Source organism: Procambarus clarkii, chromosome 16 (genome assembly GCF_040958095.1).
Source record: "Procambarus clarkii isolate CNS0578487 chromosome 16, FALCON_Pclarkii_2.0, whole genome shotgun sequence".
NCBI lineage: Eukaryota > Metazoa > Arthropoda > Malacostraca > Decapoda > Cambaridae > Procambarus > Procambarus clarkii.
In genome coordinates this window covers 39,471,126-39,498,368 of record NC_091165.1, presented here as the reverse complement: position 1 = coordinate 39,498,368, position 27,243 = coordinate 39,471,126, and the positions used below count along the sequence as shown (strand labels likewise).

General features: G+C 48.1%; 1 protein-coding gene across 1 annotated transcript in view; it reads left to right on the top strand.

Annotated features, from left to right (window-relative positions):
- The window catches only part of LOC138365215 (uncharacterized), a 503,803-nt gene that overhangs the window by 447,503 nt on the left and 29,057 nt on the right, over positions 1-27,243 (top strand). The window contains exons 9-10 of the mRNA XM_069325466.1: positions 21,211-21,654; positions 22,044-22,222. Of these exons, the coding sequence (XP_069181567.1) occupies positions 21,211-21,654; positions 22,044-22,222 (623 nt within the window). The remainder of the gene's footprint in view (positions 1-21,210; positions 21,655-22,043; positions 22,223-27,243) is intronic.

The window sequence follows — 27,243 nt, the reverse complement described above, 5'->3', positions numbered from 1 at the left end:
TGCATCTTGCAGAAAATAACATAGTCCTAACTTCTATATATGAAGGAAAATGGGTATTTTTTTCACATATGTTTGGTCATATTGTGACAGAAAATTAGAAACAATTATGATATCTTCTTTACACATAAGATATCTTTATGAAGGGAAGATATCTTCGGTGTTTTTTAAGAGGAAAAATAGTATATTTGAGCTGGTTCTGCATTATTTAACGACGAATTTTAGAGAAAGTTAATCTGAATATGAGACACGTTTGACAACATACAACATTCCCCACAACCACCACATACAACACCACAACCACCACATACAACACCACAACCACCACATACAACACCACAACCACCACATACAACACCCCCACAACCACCACATACAACACCCCAACCACCACATACAACACCACAACCACCACATACAACACCACAACCACCACATACAACACCACAACCACCACATACAACACCCCCACAACCACCACATACAACACCACAACTACCACATACAACACTCCCACAACCACCACATACAACACCACAACCACCACATACAACACCACAACCACCACATACAACACCACAACCACCACATACAACACCCCCACAACCACCACATACAACACCACAACCACCACATACAACACCCCCACAACCACCACATACAACACCCCCACAACCACCACATACAACACCACAACCACCACATACAACACCACAACCACCACATACAACACCACAACCACCACATACAACACCACAACCACCACATACAACACTCCCACAACCACTACATACAACACCACAACCACCACATACAACACCACAACCACCACATACAACACCCCCACAACCACCACATACAACACCACAACCACCACATACAACACCACAACCACTACATACAACACCACAACCACCACATACAACACCACAACCACCACATACAACACCACAACCACCACATACAACACTCCCACAACCACCACATACAACACCACAACCATCACATACAACACTCCCACAACCATCACATACAACACCACAACCACCACATACAACACCACAACCACCACATACAACACCCCCACAACCACCACATACAACACCACAACCACCACATACAACACCACAACCACCACATACAACACCACAACCACCACATACAACACCACAACCACCACATACAACACTCCCACAACCACCACATACAACACCACAACCACCACATACAACACTCCCACAACGACCACATACAACACCACAACCACCACTTACAACACCACAACCACCACATACAACACCACAACCACCACATACAACACTCCCACAACCACCACATACAACACCACAACCACCACATACAACACCACAACCACCACATACAACACCACAACCACCACATACACCACCCACACAACCACCACATACAACACCACAACCACCACATACAACACTCCCACAACCACCACATACAACACCACAACCACCACATACAACACCACAACCACCACATACAACACCACAACCACCACATACAACACCACAACCACCACATACAACACCACAACCACCACATACAACACCCCAACAACCACCACATACAACACCACAACCACCACATACAACACCCCCACAACCACCACATACAACACCACAACCACCACATACAACACCACAACCACCACATACAACACCACAACCATCACATACAACACTCCCACAACCACCACATACAACACCCCAACAACCACCACACATAACACCACAACCACCACATACAACACTCCCACAACCACCACATACAACACCACAACCACCACATACAACACCACAACCACCACATACAACACTCCCACAACCACCACATACAACACTCCCACAACCACCACATACAACACCACAACCACCACATACAACACCCCCACAACCACCACATACAACACCACAACCACCACATACAACACCACAACCACCACATACAACACCACAACCACCACATACAACACCACAACCACCACATACAACACTCCCACAACCACCACATACAACACCACAACCACCACATACAACACCACAACCACCACATACAACACCACAACCACCACATACAACACCACAACCACCACATACAACACCCCAACAACCACCACATACAACACCACAACCACCACATACAACACCCCCACAACCACCACATACAACACCACAACCACCACATACAACACCCCCACAACCACCACATACAACACCACAACCACCACATACAACACCACAACCACCACATACAACACCCCCCACAACCACCACATACAACACCACAACCACCACATACAACACCACAACCACCACATACAACACCCCCACAACCACCACATACAACACCACAACCACCACATACAACACCCCCACAACCACCACATACAACACCACAACCACCACATACAACACCACAACCACCACATACAACACCACAACCACCACATACAACACCACAACCACCACATACAACACCACAACCACCACATACAACACCACAACCACCACATACAACACCCCAACAACCACCACATACAACACCACAACAACCACCACATACAACACCACAACCACCACATACAACACCCCCACAACCACCACATACAACACCACAACCACCACATACAACACCACAACCACCACATACAACACTCCCACAACCACCACATACAACACTCCCACAACCACCACATACAACACCACAACCACCCATACAACACCCCCACAACCACCACATACAACACCACAACCACCACATACAACACCACAACCACCACATACAACACCACAACCACCACATACAACACCACAACCACCACATACAACACCACAACCACCACATACAACACCACAACCACCACATACAACACCCCAACAACCACCACATACAACACCACAACCACCACATACAACACCCCCACAACCACCACATACAACACCACAACCACCACATACAACACCACAACCATCACATACAACACTCCCACAACCACCACATACAACACTCCCACAACCACCACATACAACACCACAACCACCACATACAACACCCCCACAACCACCACATACAACACCACAACCACCACATACAACACCACAACCACCACACATAACACCACAACCACCACATACAACACCACAACAACCACATACAACACCACAACCACCACATACAACACCCCCACAACCACCACATACAACACCACAACCACCACATACAACACCACAACCACCACATACAACACCCCCACAACCACCACATACAACACCACAACCACCACATACAACACCACAACCACCACATACAACACCACAACCACCACATACAACACCCCCACAACCACCACATACAACACCCCCACAACCACCACATACAACACCACAACCACCACATACAACACCACAACCACCACATACAACACCACAACCACCACATACAACACCACAACCACCACATACAACACTCCCACAACCACCACATACAACACTCCCACAACCACCACATACAACACCACAACCACCACATACAACACCCCCACAACCACCTTATACAACACCCCCACAACCACCACATACAACACCACAACCACCACATACAACACCCCCACAACCACCACATACAACACCCCAACCACCACATACAACACCACAACCACCACATACAACACCACAACCACCACATACAACACCACAACCACCACATACAACACCCCCACAACCACCACATACAACACCACAACTACCACATACAACACTCCCACAACCACCACATACAACACCACAACCACCACATACAACACCACAACCACCACATACAACACCACAACCACCACATACAACACCCCAACCACCACATACAACACCACAACCACCACATACAACACCACAACCACCACATACAACACCACAACCACCACATACAACACCCCCACAACCACCACATACAACACCACAACTTCCACATACAACACTCCCACAACCACCACATACAACACCACAACCACCACATACAACACCACAACCACCACATACAACACCACAACCACCACATACAACACCCCCACAACCACCACATACAACACCACAACCACCACATACAACACCCCCACAACCACCACATACAACACCCCCACAACCACCACATACAACACCACAACCACCACATACAACACCACAACCACCACATACAACACCACAACCACCACATACAACACCACAACCACCACATACAACACCCCCACAACCACCACATACAACACCACAACCACCACATACAACACCACAACCACCACATACAACACCACAACCACCACATACAACACCCCCACAACCACCACATACAACACCCCCACAACCACCACATACAACACCACAACCACCACATACAACACCACAACCACCACATACAACACCACAACCACCACATACAACACCACAACCACCACATACAACACTCCCACAACCACCACATACAACACTCCCACAACCACCACATACAACACCACAACCACCACATACAACACCCCCACAACCACCTTATACAACACCCCCACAACCACCACATACAACACCACAACCACCACATACAACACCCCCACAACCACCACATACAACACCCCAACCACCACATACAACACCACAACCACCACATACAACACCACAACCACCACATACAACACCACAACCACCACATACAACACCCCCACAACCACCACATACAACACCACAACTACCACATACAACACTCCCACAACCACCACATACAACACCACAACCACCACATACAACACCACAACCACCACATACAACACCACAACCACCACATACAACACCCCAACCACCACATACAACACCACAACCACCACATACAACACCACAACCACCACATACAACACCACAACCACCACATACAACACCCCCACAACCACCACATACAACACCACAACTACCACATACAACACTCCCACAACCACCACATACAACACCACAACCACCACATACAACACCACAACCACCACATACAACACCACAACCACCACATACAACACCCCCACAACCACCACATACAACACCACAACCACCACATACAACACCCCCACAACCACCACATACAACACCCCCACAACCACCACATACAACACCACAACCACCACATACAACACCACAACCACCACATACAACACCACAACCACCACATACAACACCACAACCACCACATACAACACTCCCACAACCACTACATACAACACCACAACCACCACATACAACACCACAACCACCACATACAACACCCCCACAACCACCACATACAACACCACAACCACCACATACAACACCACAACCACTACATACAACACCACAACCACCACATACAACACCACAACCACCACATACAACACCACAACCACCACATACAACACTCCCACAACCACCACATACAACACCACAACCATCACATACAACACTCCCACAACCATCACATACAACACCACAACCACCACATACAACACCACAACCACCACATACAACACCCCCACAACCACCACATACAACACCACAACCACCACATACAACACCACAACCACCACATACAACACCACAACCACCACATACAACACCACAACCACCACATACAACACTCCCACAACCACCACATACAACACCACAACCACCACATACAACACTCCCACAACGACCACATACAACACCACAACCACCACTTACAACACCACAACCACCACATACAACACCACAACCACCACATACAACACTCCCACAACCACCACATACAACACCACAACCACCACATACAACACCACAACCACCACATACAACACCACAACCACCACATACACCACCCACACAACCACCACATACAACACCACAACCACCACATACAACACTCCCACAACCACCACATACAACACCACAACCACCACATACAACACCACAACCACCACATACAACACCACAACCACCACATACAACACCACAACCACCACATACAACACCACAACCACCACATACAACACCCCAACAACCACCACATACAACACCACAACCACCACATACAACACCCCCACAACCACCACATACAACACCACAACCACCACATACAACACCACAACCACCACATACAACACCACAACCATCACATACAACACTCCCACAACCACCACATACAACACCCCAACAACCACCACACATAACACCACAACCACCACATACAACACTCCCACAACCACCACATACAACACCACAACCACCACATACAACACCACAACCACCACATACAACACTCCCACAACCACCACATAAAACACTCCCACAACCACCACATACAACACCACAACCACCACATACAACACCCCCACAACCACCACATACAACACCACAACCACCACATACAACACCACAACCACCACATACAACACCACAACCACCACATACAACACCACAACCACCACATACAACACTCCCACAACCACCACATACAACACCACAACCACCACATACAACACCACAACCACCACATACAACACCACAACCACCACATACAACACCACAACCACCACATACAACACCCCAACAACCACCACATACAACACCACAACCACCACATACAACACCCCCACAACCACCACATACAACACCACAACCACCACATACAACACCCCCCACAACCACCACATACAACACCACAACCACCACATACAACACCACAACCACCACATACAACACCCCCACAACCACCACATACAACACCACAACCACCACATACAACACCCCCACAACCACCACATACAACACCACAACCACCACATACAACACCACAACCACCACATACAACACCACAACCACCACATACAACACCACAACCACCACATACAACACCACAACCACCACATACAACACCACAACCACCACATACAACACCCCAACAACCACCACATACAACACCACAACAACCACCACATACAACACCACAACCACCACATACAACACCCCCACAACCACCACATACAACACCACAACCACCACATACAACACCACAACCACCACATACAACACTCCCACAACCACCACATACAACACTCCCACAACCACCACATACAACACCACAACCACCCATACAACACCCCCACAACCACCACATACAACACCACAACCACCACATACAACACCACAACCACCACATACAACACCACAACCACCACATACAACACCACAACCACCACATACAACACCACAACCACCACATACAACACCACAACCACCACATACAACACCCCAACAACCACCACATACAACACCACAACCACCACATACAACACCCCCACAACCACCACATACAACACCACAACCACCACATACAACACCACAACCATCACATACAACACTCCCACAACCACCACATACAACACTCCCACAACCACCACATACAACACCACAACCACCACATACAACACCCCCACAACCACCACATACAACACCACAACCACCACATACAACACCACAACCACCACACATAACACCACAACCACCACATACAACACCACAACAACCACATACAACACCACAACCACCACATACAACACCCCCACAACCACCACATACAACACCACAACCACCACATACAACACCACAACCACCACATACAACACCCCCACAACCACCACATACAACACCACAACCACCACATACAACACCACAACCACCACATACAACACCACAACCACCACATACAACACCCCCACAACCACCACATACAACACCCCCACAACCACCACATACAACACCACAACCACCACATACAACACCACAACCACCACATACAACACCACAACCACCACATACAACACCACAACCACCACATACAACACTCCCACAACCACCACATACAACACTCCCACAACCACCATATACAACACCACAACCACCACATACAACACCCCCACAACCACCTTATACAACACCCCCACAACCACCACATACAACACCACAACCACCACATACAACACCACAACCACCACATACAACACCACAACCACCACACATAACACCACAACCACCACATACAACACCACAACCACCACATACAACACCACAACCACCACATACAACACCACAACCACCACATACAACACCACAACCACCACATACAACACCCCCACAACCACCACATACAACACCACAACCACCACATACAACACTCCCACAACCACCACATACAACACTCCCACAACCACCACATACAACACCACAACCACCACATACAACACCACAACCACCACATACAACACTCCCACAACCACCACATACAACACCACAACCACCACATACAACACTCCCACAACCACCACATACAACACCACAACCACCACATACAACACCACAACCACCACATACAACACCCCAACAACCACCACATACAACACCACAACCACCACATACAACACCCCCACAACCACCACATACAACACCACAACCACCACATACAACACCACAACCACCACATACAACACCACAACCACCACATACAACACTCCCACAACCACCACATACAACACCACAACCACCACATACAACACCCCCACAACCACCACATACAACACCACAACCACAACATACAACACCACAACCACCACATACAACACCACAACCACCACATACAACACCCCCACAACCACCACATACAACACCACAACCACCACATACAACACCCTCACAACCACCACATACAACACCACAACCACCACATACAACACCACAACCACCACATACAACACCACAACCACCACATACAACACCCCCACAACCACCACATACAACACCCCCACAACCACCACATACAACACCACAACCACCACATACAACACTCCCACAACCACCACATACAACACTCCCACAACCACCACATACAACACCACAACCACCACATACAACACCCCCACAACCACTTTATACAACACCCCCACAACCACCACATACAACACCACAACCACCACATACAACACCACAACCACCACATACAACACCACAACCACCACACATGACACCACAACCACCACATACAACACCACAACCACCACATACAACACCACAACCACCACATACAACACCACAACCACCACATACAACACCACAACCACCACATACAACACCACAACCACCACATACAACACCACAACCACCACACATAACACCACAACCCCCACATACAACACCACAACCACCACATACAACACCACAACCACCACATACAACACCACAACCACCACATACAACACCAACCCCACCACATACAACACCCCAACAACCACCACATACAACACTCCCACAACCACCACATACAACACCACAACCACCACATACAACACCACAACCACCACATACAACACCACAACCACCACATACAACACCACAACCACCACATACAACACTCCCACAACCACCACATACAACACCACAACCACCACATACAACACCACAACCACCACATACAGCACCACAACCACCACATACAACACCACAACCACCACATACAACACCACAACCACCACATACAACACCACAACCACCACATACAACACCACAACCGCCACATACAACACCACAACCACCACATACAACACCACAACCACCACAACCACCACATACAACACCACAACCACCACATACAACACCACAACCACCACATACAACACCACAACCACCACATACAACACCACAACCACCACATACAACACCACAACCACCACAACCACCACAACCACCACATACAACACCACAACCACCACATACAACACCACAACCACCACATACAACACCACAACCACCACATACAACACCACAACCACCACATACAACACCACAACCACCACATACAACACTCCCACAACCACCACATACAACACCACAACCACCACATACAACACCACAACCACCACATACAGCACCACAACCACCACATACAACACCACAACCACCACATACAACACCACAACCACCACATACAACACCACAACCACCACATACAAAACTCCCACAACCACCACATACAACACCACAACCACCACATACAACACCACAACCACCACATACAACACCACAACCACCACATACAACACCACAACCACCACAACCACCACATACAACACCACAACCACCACATACAACACCACAACCACCACATACAACACCACAACCACCACATACAACACCACAACCACCACATACAACACCACAACCACCACATACAACACCACAACCACCACATACAACACTCCCACAACCACCACATACAACACCACAACCACCACATACAACACCACAACCACCACATACAACACCACAACCACCACATACAACACCACAACCACCACATGCAACACCACAACCACCACATACAACACCAACCCCACCACATACAACACCCCAACAACCACCACATACAACACTCCCACAACCACCACATACAACACCACAACCACCACATACAACACCACAACCACCACATACAACACCACAACCACCACATACAACACCCCCACAACCACCACATACAACACCACAACCACCACATACAACACCACAACCACCACATACAACACCACAACCACCACATACAGCACCACAACCACCACATACAACACCACAACCACCACATACACCCCCACAACCACCACATACAACACCACAACCACCACATACAACACCACAACCACCACATACAACACCACAACCACCACATACAACACCACAACCACCACAACCACCACAACCACCACATACAACACCACAACCACCACATACAACACTCCCACAACCACCACATACAACACCACAACCACCACATACAACACCACAACCACCACATACAACACCACAACCACCACATACAACACCACAACCACCACATACAACACCACAACCACCACATACAACACCACAACCACCACATACAACACCACAACCACCACATACAACACCACAACCACCACATACAACACCACAACCACCACATACAACACCACAACCACCACATACAACACTCCCACAACCACCACATACAACACCACAACCACCACATACAACACCACAACCACCACATACAACACCACAACCACCACATACAACACCACAACCACCACATGCAACACCACAACCACCACATACAACACCACAACCATCACATACAACACCACAACCACCACATACAACACCACAACCACCACATACACCCCCACAACCACCACATGCAACACCACAACCACCACATGCAACACCACAACCACCACATACAACACCACAACCACCACATACAACACTCCCACAACCACCACATACAACACCACAACCACCACATACAACACCACAACCACCACATACAACACCACAACCACCACATACACCCCCACAACCACCACATACAACACCACAACCACCACAAACAACACCACAACCACCACATACAACACCACAACCACCACATACAACACCACAACCACCACATACAACACCACAACCACCACATACAACACCACAACCACCACATACAACACCACAACCACCACATACAACACTCCCCCATTTCGACAATAAATTTCCCCCACCATTTAAGTTTGAAGATGTAGCACCTTTCCTACTGTTGACGCCATCCCCCCTCCCTCTTCTCCCCCCATCCCCCTAGCCCCAGAGCCCCCCCTCCCCTCCCTCCCCCATCCCCCTAGCCCCAGAGCCCCCCCTCCCTCTTCTCCCCCCATCCCCCTAGCCCCAGAGCCCCCCCTCCCCTCTCTCCCCCCATCCCCCCTAGCCCCAGAGCCCCCCTCCCCTCCCTCCCCCCATCCCCCTAGCCCCAGAGCCCCCCTTCCCTCCCTCCCCCCATCCCCCCTAGCCCCAGAGCCCCCCCCTCCCCTCCCTCCCCCCATCACCCTTGCCCCAGAGCCCCCCCTCCCCTCCCTCCCCTACCCCCCTAGCCCCAGAGCCCCCCCCCAACATTCATCCAGGCCGAGGATAGTCTCTGGCCATTAAAACTTCCCCGCCGCAGACACACAAGGAAACCAATAAACACTATATTTAGAATTTTTTGATGATTTTTCCTTTTGGTGTTGAATATCCGGAGGAGCATGAGGAGGAGTATGAGGAGGAGCATGAGGAGGAGTATGAGGGGGAGTATGAGGAGGAGTATAAGGAGGAGTATGAGGAGGAGTATGAGGAGGAGCATGAGGAGGAGTATGAGGGGGAGTATGAGGGGGAGTATGAGGAGGAGTATGAGGAGGAGCATGAGGAGGAGTATGAGGAGGAGTATGAGGAGGAGGAGGAGGAATATGAGGAGTATGAGGGGGAGTTTGAGGGGGAATATGAGGAGGAGTATGAGGAGGAGCATGAGGAGGAATATGAGGAGGAGTATGAGGAGGAGTATGAGAAGGAGGAGGGGGGAGAGGGAGGATAAGAGGAAGTATAAGGGAGATAAAGTGGGCAAGATAAGGTATGAGTTCATGAGGAAAAGAGTGCTTGAGTGAGAGCGGGATCTGAAGCTTTCTAGTGAGGGGCTGAGGGTTTCCAAGGGGCTGGGAGAGGTTTACAAGGGACAGGGAGAGGTTTACAAGGGACAGGGAGAGGTTTCCAGAGACATATATGTAACTTTCTCAGCTATAATTATCCATATACTATACTTAATCTCTCTAAATAAAACACCCGTCATAAATATACATTTAGCTTGATATCTTTTTGTATAAATATATCTAAGAATGTTACATATATCTAATGACTTGATCTGTGGTGTTCATGAGAACAGCTCATAGTAAAGGCACTACGGGCTCACCATAGCCCGTGCTACTTGCAACTTTGTACCAGGTAGCGAATCTTTAAAAAACAACAACAGCTCACAGTATAAGGGACACACAGCATCCTCTCTCACAGCATCTGTGGCCGGGGATGAGACATCCGAGCCAAGATGAAATAGGGAATCACATATTTATTAGTCACATATGTGGAGTGTAGTATATGTGTATGTGTGTGTATTTACTATTTGTATCTGCAGAATCGAGCTATTAGCTCTTGGACCACGCCTTTCTAGCCAATTTATTTTTCCTCTATTATGTCTACTACATATATTTTTTTTCCTCTAACACACACAAACACACACACATATCCCCAGCTGTTTAACTCCCAGGTACCTATTTACTGCTAGATGAACAGGCGCATCAGAGTGAAAGAAACCTTGTTCATACGTTTCCCCCTCATCCGGGAATCGAACCATCAACTAACACCACACAACACCACACAACACCACACAACACCACACAACACCACACAACACCACACAAAACCACACAACACAACACCACACAACACCACACAACACCACACAACACCACACAACACCACACAACACCACACAACACCACACAACACCAGACAACACCACACAACACCACACAACACCACACAACACCACACAACACAACACCACACAACACCACACAACACCACACAACACCACACAACACCACACAACACAACACCACACAACACCACACAACACCACACAACACCACACAACACCACACAACACCACACAACACCAGACAACACCACACAACACCACACAACACCACACAACACCACACAACACCACACAACACAACACAACACCACACAACACCACACAACACCACACAACACCACACAACACCACACAACACCACACAACACCACACAACACCACACAACACCACACAACACCACACAACACAACACAACACCACACAACACCACACAACACCACACAACACCACACAACACCACACAACACCACACAACACAACACAACACCACACAACACCAGACAACACCACACAACACAACACAACACAACACCACACAACACCACACAACACCACACAACACCACACAACACCAGACAACACCACACAACACCACACAACACCACACAACACCACACAACACCACACAACACCAGACAACACCACACAACACCACACAACACAACACAACACCACACAACACCACACAACACCACACAACACCACACAACACCACACAACACCACACAACACAACACAACACCACACAACACCACACAACACCACACAACACCACACAACACAACACCAGACAACACCACACAACACCAGACAACACCAGACAACACCACACAACACCACACAACACAACACCACACAACACCAGACAACACCAGACAACACCACACAACACCACACAACACAACACCACACAACACCACACAACACCAGACAACACCAGACAACACCACACAACACCACACAACACAACACAACACCACACAACACCAGACAACACCAGACAACACCACACAACACCACACAATACAACACAACACCACACAACACCACACAATACCACACAACACCACACAACACAACACCACACAACACCACACAACACCACACAACACCAGACAACACCAGACAACACCACACAACACAACACAACACCACACAACACCACACAACACCACACAACACCACACAACACAACACAACACCACACACAACACAACACAACACCACACAACACCACACAACACCACACAACACAACACAACACCACACAACACCATACAACACAACACCACACAACACCACACAACACCACACAACACCACACAACACCAGACAACACCACACAACACAACACAACACCACACAACACCACACAACACCACACAACACCAGACAACACCAGACAACACCACACAACACCACACAACACCACACAACACCACACAACACCACACAACACCACACAACACCAGACAACACCACACAACACCACACAACACCACACCACACAACACAACACAACACCACACAACACCACACAACACCACACAACACCACACAACACAACACCAGACAACACCACACAACACCACACAACACCACACAACACCACACAACACAACACCAGACAACACCACACAACACCACACAACACCACACAACACCACACAACACAACACAACACAACACCACACAACACCACACAACACCACACAACACCACACAACACCACACAACACAACACCACACAACACCACACAACACAACACCAGACAACACCACACAACACCAGACAACACCAGACAACACCAGACAACACCACACAACACCACACAACACCACACAACACCAGACAACACCAGACAACACCAGACAACACCACACAACACCACACAACACCACACAACACCACACAACACCACACAACACAACACAACACAACACCACACAACACCAGACAACACCAGACAACACCAGACAACACCACACAACACAACACAACACCACACAACACCACACAACACCACACAACACAACACCAGACAACACCACACAACACCAGACAACACCAGACAACACCAGACAACAACACACAACACCACACAACACCACACAACACCACACAACACCAGACAACACCAGACAACACCACACAACACCACACAACACCGCACAACACCGCACAACACCACACAACACCACACAACACCACACAACACAACACAACACAACACCACACAACACCAGACAACACCAGACAACACCAGACAACACCACACAACACAACACAACACAACACCACACAACACCACACAACACCACACAACACAACACCAGACAACACCACACAACACCAGACAACACCAGACAACACCAGACAACACCACACAACACCACACAACACCACACAACACCACACAACACCAGACAACACCAGACAACACCACACAACACCACACAACACCGCACAACACCACACAACACCACACAACACAACACAACACCACACACAACACAACACAACACCACACAACACCACACAACACCACACAACACCACACAACACAACACAACACCACACAACACAACACCACACAACACAACACAACACCACACAACACCACACAACACCACACAACACCACACAACACAACACAACACAACACCACACAACACCATACAACACAACACAACACCACACAACACCACACAACACCACACAACACCACACAACACAACACAACACAACACCACACAACACAACACCACACAACACCACACAACACAACACCACACAACACCACACAACACCACACAACACCACACAACACCACACAACACCGCACAACACCACACAACACCACACAACACAACACCACACAACACAACACCACACAACACCACACAACACCACACAACACAACACCACACAACACAACACCACACAACACCACACAACACAACACCACACAACACCACACAACACCACACAACACAACACCACACAACACCACACAACACCACACAACACAACACCACACAACACAACACCACACAACACCACACACCACACAACACCACACAACAACACACAACACCACACAACACCACACAACACCACACAACACCACACAACACCACACAACACAACACCACACAACACCACACAACACCACACAACACCACACAACACCACACAACACCACACAACACCACACAACACCACACAACACAACACCACACAACACCACACAACACCACACAACACAACACCACACAACACCACACAACACCACACAACACCACACAACACCACACAACACCACACAACACCACACAACACAACACCACACAACACCACACACCACCACACAACACCACACAACACCACACAACACCACACAACACAACACCACACAACACCACACCACACCACACAACACCACACAACACCACACAACACCACACAACACCACACAACACCACACAACACCACACAACACCACACACCACCACACAACACCACACAACACCACACAACACCACACAACACCACACAACACCACACAACACCACACAACACCACACAACACAACACAACACCACACAACACCACACAACACCACACAACACCACACAACACCACACAACACCACACAACACCACACAACACCACACAACACAACACAACACAACACAACACCACACAACACCACACAACACAACACCACACAACACCACACAACACCACACAACACCACACAACACCACACAACACCACACAACACCACACAACACCACACAACACCACACACCACCACACAACACCACACAACACCACACAACACCACACAACACCACACAACACCACACAACACCACACAACACCACACACCACCACACAACACCACACAACACCACACAACACCACACAACACCACACAACACCACACAACACCACACAACACCACACAACACAACACAACACCACACAACACCACACAACACCACACAACACCACACAACACCACACAACACCACACAACACCACACAACACCACACAACACCACACAACACAACACAACACAACACAACACCACACAACACCACACAACACAACACCACACAACACCACACAACACCACACAACACCACACAACACCACACAACACCACACAACACCACACAACACCACACAACACCACACAACACAACACAACACCACACAACACCACACAACACCACACAACACCACACAACACCACACAACACCACACAACACCACACAACACCACACAACACCACACAACACCACACAACACCACACAACACAACACCACACAACACCACACAACACCACACAACACAACACAACACCACACAACACAACACCACACCACACAACACCACACAACACCACACAACACCACACAACACCACACAACACCACACAACACCACACAACACCACACACCATCACACAACACCACACAACACCACACAACACCACACAACACCACACAACACCACACAACACCACACAACACCACACAACACCACACAACACCACACAACACCACACAACACCACACAACACCACACAACACAACACAACACAACACAACACCACACAACACCACACAACACAACACCACACAACACCACACAACACCACACAACACCACACAACACCACACAACACCACACAACACCACACAACACCACACAACACAACACAACACCACACAACACCACACAACACCACACAACACCACACAACACCACACAACACCACACAACACCACACAACACCACACAACACCACACAACACCACACAACACCACACAACACAACACCACACAACACCACACAACACCACACAACACCACACAACACCACACAACACCACACAACACAACACCACACAACACCACACAACACCACACAACACCACACAACACCACACAACACCACACAACACCACACAACACCACACAACACCACACAACACCACACACCACCACACAACACCACACAACACCACACAACACCACACAACACCACACAACACCACACAACACCACACAACACCACACAACACCACACAACACCACACACCACCACACAACACCACACAACACCACACAACACAACACAACACAACACAACACCACACAACACCACACAACACAACACCACACAACACCACACAACACCACACAACACCACACAACACCACACAACACCACACACCACCACACAACACCACACAACACCACACAACACCACACAACACCACACAACACCACACAACACCACACAACACCACACAACACAACACCACACAACACCACACAACACAACACAACACCACACAACACCACACAACACCACACAACACCACACAACACCACACAACACCACACAACACCACACACCACCACACAACACCACACAACACCACACAACACCACACAACACAACACCACACAACACCACACAACACCACACAACACAACACCACACAACACAACACAACACCACACAACACCACACAACACCACACAACACCACACAACACCACACAACACCACACAACACCACACAACACCACACAACACCACACAACACCACACAACACAACACCACACCACACAACACCACACAACACCACACAACACCACACAACACCACACAACACCACACAACACCACACAACACCACACAACACCACACAACACCACACAACACCACACAACACCACACAACACAACACCACACCACACAACACCACACAACACCACACAACACCACACAACACCACACAACACCACACAACACCACACAACACCACACAACACCACACAACACCACACAACACCACACAACACCACACAACACAACACCACACCACACAACACCACACAACACCACACAACACCACACAACACCACACAACACCACACAACACCACACAACACCACACAACACCACACAACACAACACCACACAACACCACACAACACAACACCACACAACACCACACAACACCACACCACACAACACCACACAACACCACACACCACCACACAACACCACACAACACCACACAACACCACACAACACCACACAACACCACACAACACCACACAACACAACACCACACAACACCACACAACACAACACAACACCACACAACACCACACAACACCACACAACACCACACAACACCACACAACACCACACAACACCACACACCACCACACAACACCACACAACACCACACAACACCACACAACACAACACCACACAACACCACACAACACCACACAACACAACACCACACAACACAACACAACACCACACAACACCACACAACACCACACAACACCACACAACACCACACAACACCACACAACACCACACAACACCACACAACACCACACAACACCACACAACACAACACCACACCACACAACACCACACAACACCACACAACACCACACAACACCACACAACACCACACAACACCACACAACACCACACAACACCACACAACACAACACCACACAACACCACACAACACAACACCACACAACACCACACAACACCACACAACACAACACCACACAACACCACACAACACCACACAACACCACACAACACCACACAACACCACACAACACCACACAACACAACACCACACCACACAACACCACACAACACCACACAACACCACACAACACCACACAACACCACACAACACCACACAACACCACACACCACCACACAACACCACACAACACCACACAACACCACACAACACCACACAACACCACACAACACCACACAACACAACACAACACCACACAACACCACACAACACCACACAACACCACACAACACCACACAACACCACACAACACCACACAACACCACACAACACAACACAACACAACACAACACAACACCACACAACACCACACAACACAACACCACACAACACCACACAACACCACACAACACCACACAACACCACACAACACCACACAACACCACACAACACAACACAACACCACACAACACCACACAACACCACACAACACCACACAACACCACACAACACCACACAACACCACACAACACCACACAACACCACACAACACCACACAACACCACACAACACAACACAACACCACACAACACCACACAACACCACACAACACCACACAACACCACACAACACCACACAACACCACACAACACCACACAACACAACACTACACAACACAACACAACACCACACAACACTACACAACACCACACAACACCACACAACACCACACAACACCACACAACACCACACAACACCACACAACACAACACTACACAACACAACACCACACAACACCACACAACACCACACAACACCACACAACACCACACAACACCACACAACACCACACAACACAACACTACACAACACCACACAACACCACACAACACCACACAACACCACACAACACCACACAACACCACACTACACAACACTTGTTTTGACCAGCGCGACTTATATATATTTCTTTACTTCTCTCTGTCCCGCCCCCCCCCCCCCCGGCTCCCACTTCCCCTGCCTCCCCCCTTCTCCCCCTGTTCCCCCTGCTCCCCCTGCTCCCCCTCCCCCCTGCTCCCCCTGCTTCCTTGCTCCCCCTTCTCCCCCCCCTGCTCCCCCCGCCCCCCTCCCCCTGTTCCCCCTTCTTCCCCTGCTCCCCTTCCCCCCCTGCCCCCCCTCCCCCCTGCTCCCCCTGCTCCCCCCTCCCCCAGACCCGCCACAGTGCCAGGAGGCGGCGCAGCAGGAGGTGGTGGTGGTGGCCAACACCTCCGTCACCCTCACCTGTCACATGGAGGCCCTGCCCGCCCACCTCGCCTTCTCCTGGCGGCTGGCCGACCCGCCCGCCGCCCACCGCGACGCCCACGACCTGAGGGGCGGCATCATCACCGGCGACGCCCCTCCCCCGCACCACCCGGGGCTCATTGACCTCACCCCGGGGCACCCGGCCTCGCCCCGCCCCGGCGACCCCTTGGGGGCGTGGGGTGGGGTCACGGGGGAGGGCGGTGGGCGGGTGCTGGAGCACAGTGTCCACCCACACGACCCCCGCAGCTCCAGCGCCACCCTCACGCCCACGGCGCCCGCCCACGTCTTCTGCTACGCTCGCAATAAAGTTGGGCGGACCACCATACCTTGTACCTACCTGTTGACGCTAGTAGGTGAGTGGTGAGGTCTCTCTCTCTGTCTCTCTCTGTCTCTCTCTCTCTCTCTCTCTCTCTCTCTCTCTCTCTCTCTCTCTCTCTCTCTCTCTCTCTCTCTCTCTCTCTCTCTCTCTCTTTCTCTCTCTCTCTCTCCCTCTACAATCACCCCACCATCAACATGACCACCATTATCACCATCCCCGACCGTCCAAGTGGTTGGGCACCATTCCTTCCCTCCGTCCCATCCCAAATCCTTATCCTGACCCCTTCCCAGTGCTATATAGTCGTAATGGCTTGGCGCTTTCCCCTGATATTTCCATCCATCACCACCACCAGCACCCCCCCCAATCACCCCCACTATCACCCCCACAACCCCAATCACCTCCACTTTTGTTCCTTGCTTGCAGATCCGCCTCAGCCAATCAGAGACTGCAACGTCACAGTGGTGGGCGTGACCAGACTAGAGGTCAAATGCCATGACCTGACCCCGACTGAGAGTGACCAACAGGAGGTCAACCAGGTACACCACGCTCCGGGCATCAGCTTCGTCAGGTCATCCGGGGTCAAGCCCGCCACCAATATGGAGGTCAGCCAATCTCATTTCGATTTTAAGGGATATCTACGGGCTCACCATAGCCCGTGCTACTTGGAACTTCTTGTTCCAGGCAGCGAATCTTTAACAATAACAACAACAAGGGATATCATATATATATATGTTATATTTTTTTTAAGTATTTTTAAGGCGAATATCACTGCAGTGGAGGAGTTATTTTCTCCTGTGCGTCCGTGGGCATAAATGGCGGATTTTATGTTCCGTTGCGACATTGATTTCCCGTAAAATGGGATGATTTTTACGGTCATGTCAATAAATGACGGCGGGGCAATTATATTTCGCCCGCTGCTCAATAGATGGCGCTGGGAACAGACAACATCATACAAAGATGGTAAAGAACTTGCCTTCGAAAGTTTATAATATAGTTACTATTATGCTCAATAGATGGCGCTGAGAATAACAGTTACTATTATGCTCAATAGATGGCGCTGGGAATAATAGTTACTATTATGCTCAACAGATGGCGCTGAGAATAATGGTTACTATTATGCTCAATAGATGGCGCTGGGAATAATAGTTACTATTATGCTCAATAGATGGCACTGGGAATAATAGTTACTATGCTCAATAGATGGCGCTGAGAATAATAGGTAATATTATGCTCAATAGATGGCGCTGAGTAATAGTTACTGTTATGCTCAACAGATGGTGCTGGGAATAATAGTTACTATTATGCTCAATAGATGGCGCTGGGAATAATGGTTACTATTGTGCTCAATAGATGGCGCTGGGAATAATAGTTACTATTATGCTCAATAGATGGCGCTGGGAATAATAGTTACTATTATGCTCAATAGATGGCGCTGGAAATAATATTTACTATTATGCTCAACAGATGGCGCTGGGAACAATAGTTACTATTATGCTCAACAGATGGCGCTGGGAACAATAGTTACTATTATGCTCAACAGATGGCGGGCATATGTTAGCTGTCAAACTTCTGGACAGATGACGGTAATTGGCGTTAATCACCACACAGGCCAACAGATGGCGCCCGCAGCCGTATAAACAGTTCCCTCTCGCATTAATCACAGAACCAACGGCAAAAATAATAATTTATCCGCTAATTTCCAAAAGCTGTCAATAATTAGAATTCCCAGGCCGCCAGCCTGCGTCCATTCCCGTCACTCAACCCGCGACAACAAAAATAGAAGGGTAGATGGGGGAGAGAAAATGGAATAAGCGTTCCTGGGGCCAGATTCACGAAAGCACTTACGCAAATACTTACGAACGTGTACATCTTTCCTCAATCTTTGACGGCTTTGGTTACATTTATTAAACAGTTTACAAGCATGAAAATTTGCCAATCAACTGTTGTTATTGTTATAAACAGCCTCCTGGTGCTTCGGAGCTCATTAACTCTTTAATAATTGTAAACAAAGCTGCCAAAGATTGAGAAAAGATGTACAGGTTCGTAAGTGCTTGCGTAAGTGCTTTCGTGAATCTGGCCCCTGTGACTTAGCGAGCCCTACGCTAGCCATTACAGATTGAGGATAGAGGTTAGGTTAGAGGATAGGATTGGTTAGGTAGAGAGTGTACGGCTCTTGCTGCACATGTAAAGGTAAAACACAGGTAGAAAGTTCAGCTGCGTTCGTTCTCGCCTCGCAGTCGGGAATCCCGGGCGGGATAGAAACGGTTGGGCACGTTTCCTATCACCTAATGCCTCTGTTCACCTAGCAATAACTAGGCTCCCGGGAGTTAGTGAACTGTGGAGGGGTTTTACCTTAGGGAGGGTCAGTAATTCGACCTCAGTGAATGGGGGGGACCGTGATATAAATGTAACGTATATATATTCACAGTCTGTCTGTCCCCACCAAAATTACTTAAATTTAATGAATTAATATGATAAATAATTATATCATGTAGTTTCACACACTCAGGCCTGAGACTATGGGGCCAATCCTGGATCAAAATCACTCTATGTACCCAGAGCTCTATGGTATAGATCTATATACCCAGAGCTCTATGGTATAGATCTATATACCCAGAGCTCTATGGTATAGATCTATATACCCAGAGCTCTATGGTATAGATCTATATACCCAGAGCTCTATGGTATAGATCTATATACCCAGAGCTCTATGGTATAGATCTATATACCCAGAGCTCTATGGTATAGATCTATATACCCAGAGCTCTATGGTATAGATCTATATACCCAGAGCTCTATGGTATAGATCTATATACCCAGAGCTCTTTCTATAGATCTATATACCCAGAGCTCTATGGTATAGATCTATATACCCAGAGCTCTATGGTATAGATCTATATACCCAGAGCTCTATGGTATAGATCTATATACCCAGAGCTCTTTCAATAGATCTATATACCCAGAGCTCTATGGTATAGATCTATATACCCAGAGCTCTATAGTATAGATCTATATACCCACAGCTCTACGGTATAGATCTGAATTCAATAGGACTCACAATGCTTGAGGGAAGGGGGGTGGGGGGGGGGGCGTCTCCCTGCTGTCTCTGCTGTCATGATGCTGTATTCTATCCTGTAGACAGTTTACAGTCTCAGCAGTCTACAGGCTTGATGTCCACCATTCCGGACATCAATCATTCTTAAGTTATAGATCCTAAGAATAATGTTGATATTTCTGGAAAAGTAGGAGTGGCGGGTGACAAGTGAGGACCTGAGAGGAATTGATTGATCGCTTCAGACAAAAGGATATCATTCGGTTGGGAATGATTTCTTGAAGTGTAGATGTAGATATCAAGCTTGGTATGAGATGGCGAGGAGTGGAAGGAGAGACTCCCATGATTCGTCTTAAATCTTTCTTTCCTACACGACTAAGCTTACCAAGATCTGCATCTTCTAGGTCCCATAATTCAGATCCTTAGATCTTTACGTGTTAAATATCTCTACTATCAACCAGGTATCAAAGTGACCAATTTCAATGATAACGACATTTCTTCTGATATTCAGGTTTCTAATAACATTAGAAAATTTTACAATGTGGCCCTTTGAGGAAATAATATGCCCCAATTGCTTTTCATAATATTTTACTGAAATCTCTGAGCCTAGTAATTTAAGTTTGCGAATCTATATAAATGAGTCCTGAGAGTTAGTACCAACCACAGTACACTTGGCAGTATTTTTTTTTTTTATTATTATTATTTTCTACCACAGACGTGGCCACACATTTACAATGCTAACCAGACTTGGCAGTATTGAACGTAAGGTTCAATACTTGGCAGTATTGAACGTAAGGTTGTATTGTGCATTATATCTATCTCACATATTTCTATCAAAGCCCCCGATGGCGTTTGTAGTGGGTGGGAGAAGAACTAGATTATCAAAATAACAGAAAACATTGGCCTCAGTGCTGTCTGCGTGACAGCCGTCTCCTGTCACACAGACAGTAACTCTCTGTTTAACAATGGCTCGTAACTCTCTCAACAATGGATCAACACAGTAAAGAAAATTGGACTAAGAACAGCACCTTGTTTGACCCATTTATAAGTGAGAAGTTTTTAGAGAGGACATTACACATTTCCACAGCTAATTTGCATACATGATAAGAAATATATAGATATCCATCAACGACAGAACATCACTTTGATGCTGATGACCAGACCACACACTAGAAATTGAAGGGACGACGACGTTAGTGGTGAGTCGTTTAATTCACCACGACACAACACACTGTCGTTGAATCGCCAGGTTTGTACACACATTCAAAGTCAACTTGTCTAGTTCGGCAGCTAAAATGCCAAATGATATATAATTACATAATTTGTTTAATAGTGTGTTTAGGGCAATAGTTCTGTATTGTAAGACATATTGTATAGAATAGCTACACCATAGCTCTTACTATTGTATAGTATGTCCATAGAATTCTATGGACATTGAATACAGAGGTATTGAAAAGCTCTGTACTCTATGTTCACCTCTGATATTACAGAGCTGGACTTTGAAACTCGGCAGGTCTTTGGAATGGGAGCAAGTACAGATGTGCTTGTTACAGACGACACTGTACCGTGGGATACAGAGGCTGTAACACACACCTGTAACACACACCTGTAACACATACAGCTGTGGCGTTACAGGTTGAAGGTTTGACGTAGTTAATGCTAATAGAGCTTACATAAGCAATTCTTTAGCTTTGTTACAGCTTCCTCGACCATTACAGGGGTTACAGTGTACAAATGTTTAACATTACAGGCAGGGTGTAGACACGTGTTTCATACAGCTGTAGGTAGATCAGTTTCAATCTCATGTGTTCGGAATACAGCAGTGTTGTAAATCTTGACTACATTACATACTAAGGGGCCCAGAGGAAGCAACTATGACATTCGTTATTCTTTTTCGTAAACTTTTTATTTTTTCAAATTTCACCCGAAAATTCGTGAAACTTTTTCTTTGAAAATTTATCGGAAAACTTTGATCTCACAATATTATCTTTGTCTTTCTTAATCCTCTTTATGGCTTGATATTGTCGTAGAAAGAACGACAATATCAAGCCACATAAAGCCAAAAATTGTCGTACTAGAAAATGGAAGCGGGTGGTGAAAGTGACATACTGTCCCCGTTTTCTGTTGTGGGTCCTCTGGTAGGTTAGGATAATGACACGTTATATTGACCGTTTTCTGGACGTTGAGAAACCTTAGAAGGATACGGGCTGGTTATTAATCCATGGTAGTACGTCATATAAGGGGTGACCAGTTATCTCTGAGCCACTCTCTATCATTCAATAGGTTATGCCAATAGATAGATCTATTTGGGGAACCTCTACCAGGCCTGTCTCTCCATCTATTGGTGCCAGGAAGGTCACTCTACCTCCGCCCTCACTACCAGGGAGCCGGTCGGCCGAGCGGACAGCACGCTGAACTTGTGATCCTGTAGTCCTGGGTTCGATCCCAGGCGCCGGCGAGAAACAAAGGGCAGAGTTTATTTCACCCTATGCCCCTGTTACCTAGCACTAAATAGGTACCTGGGTGTTAGTCAGCTGTCACGGGCTGCTTCCTGGGGTGGAGGCCTGGTCG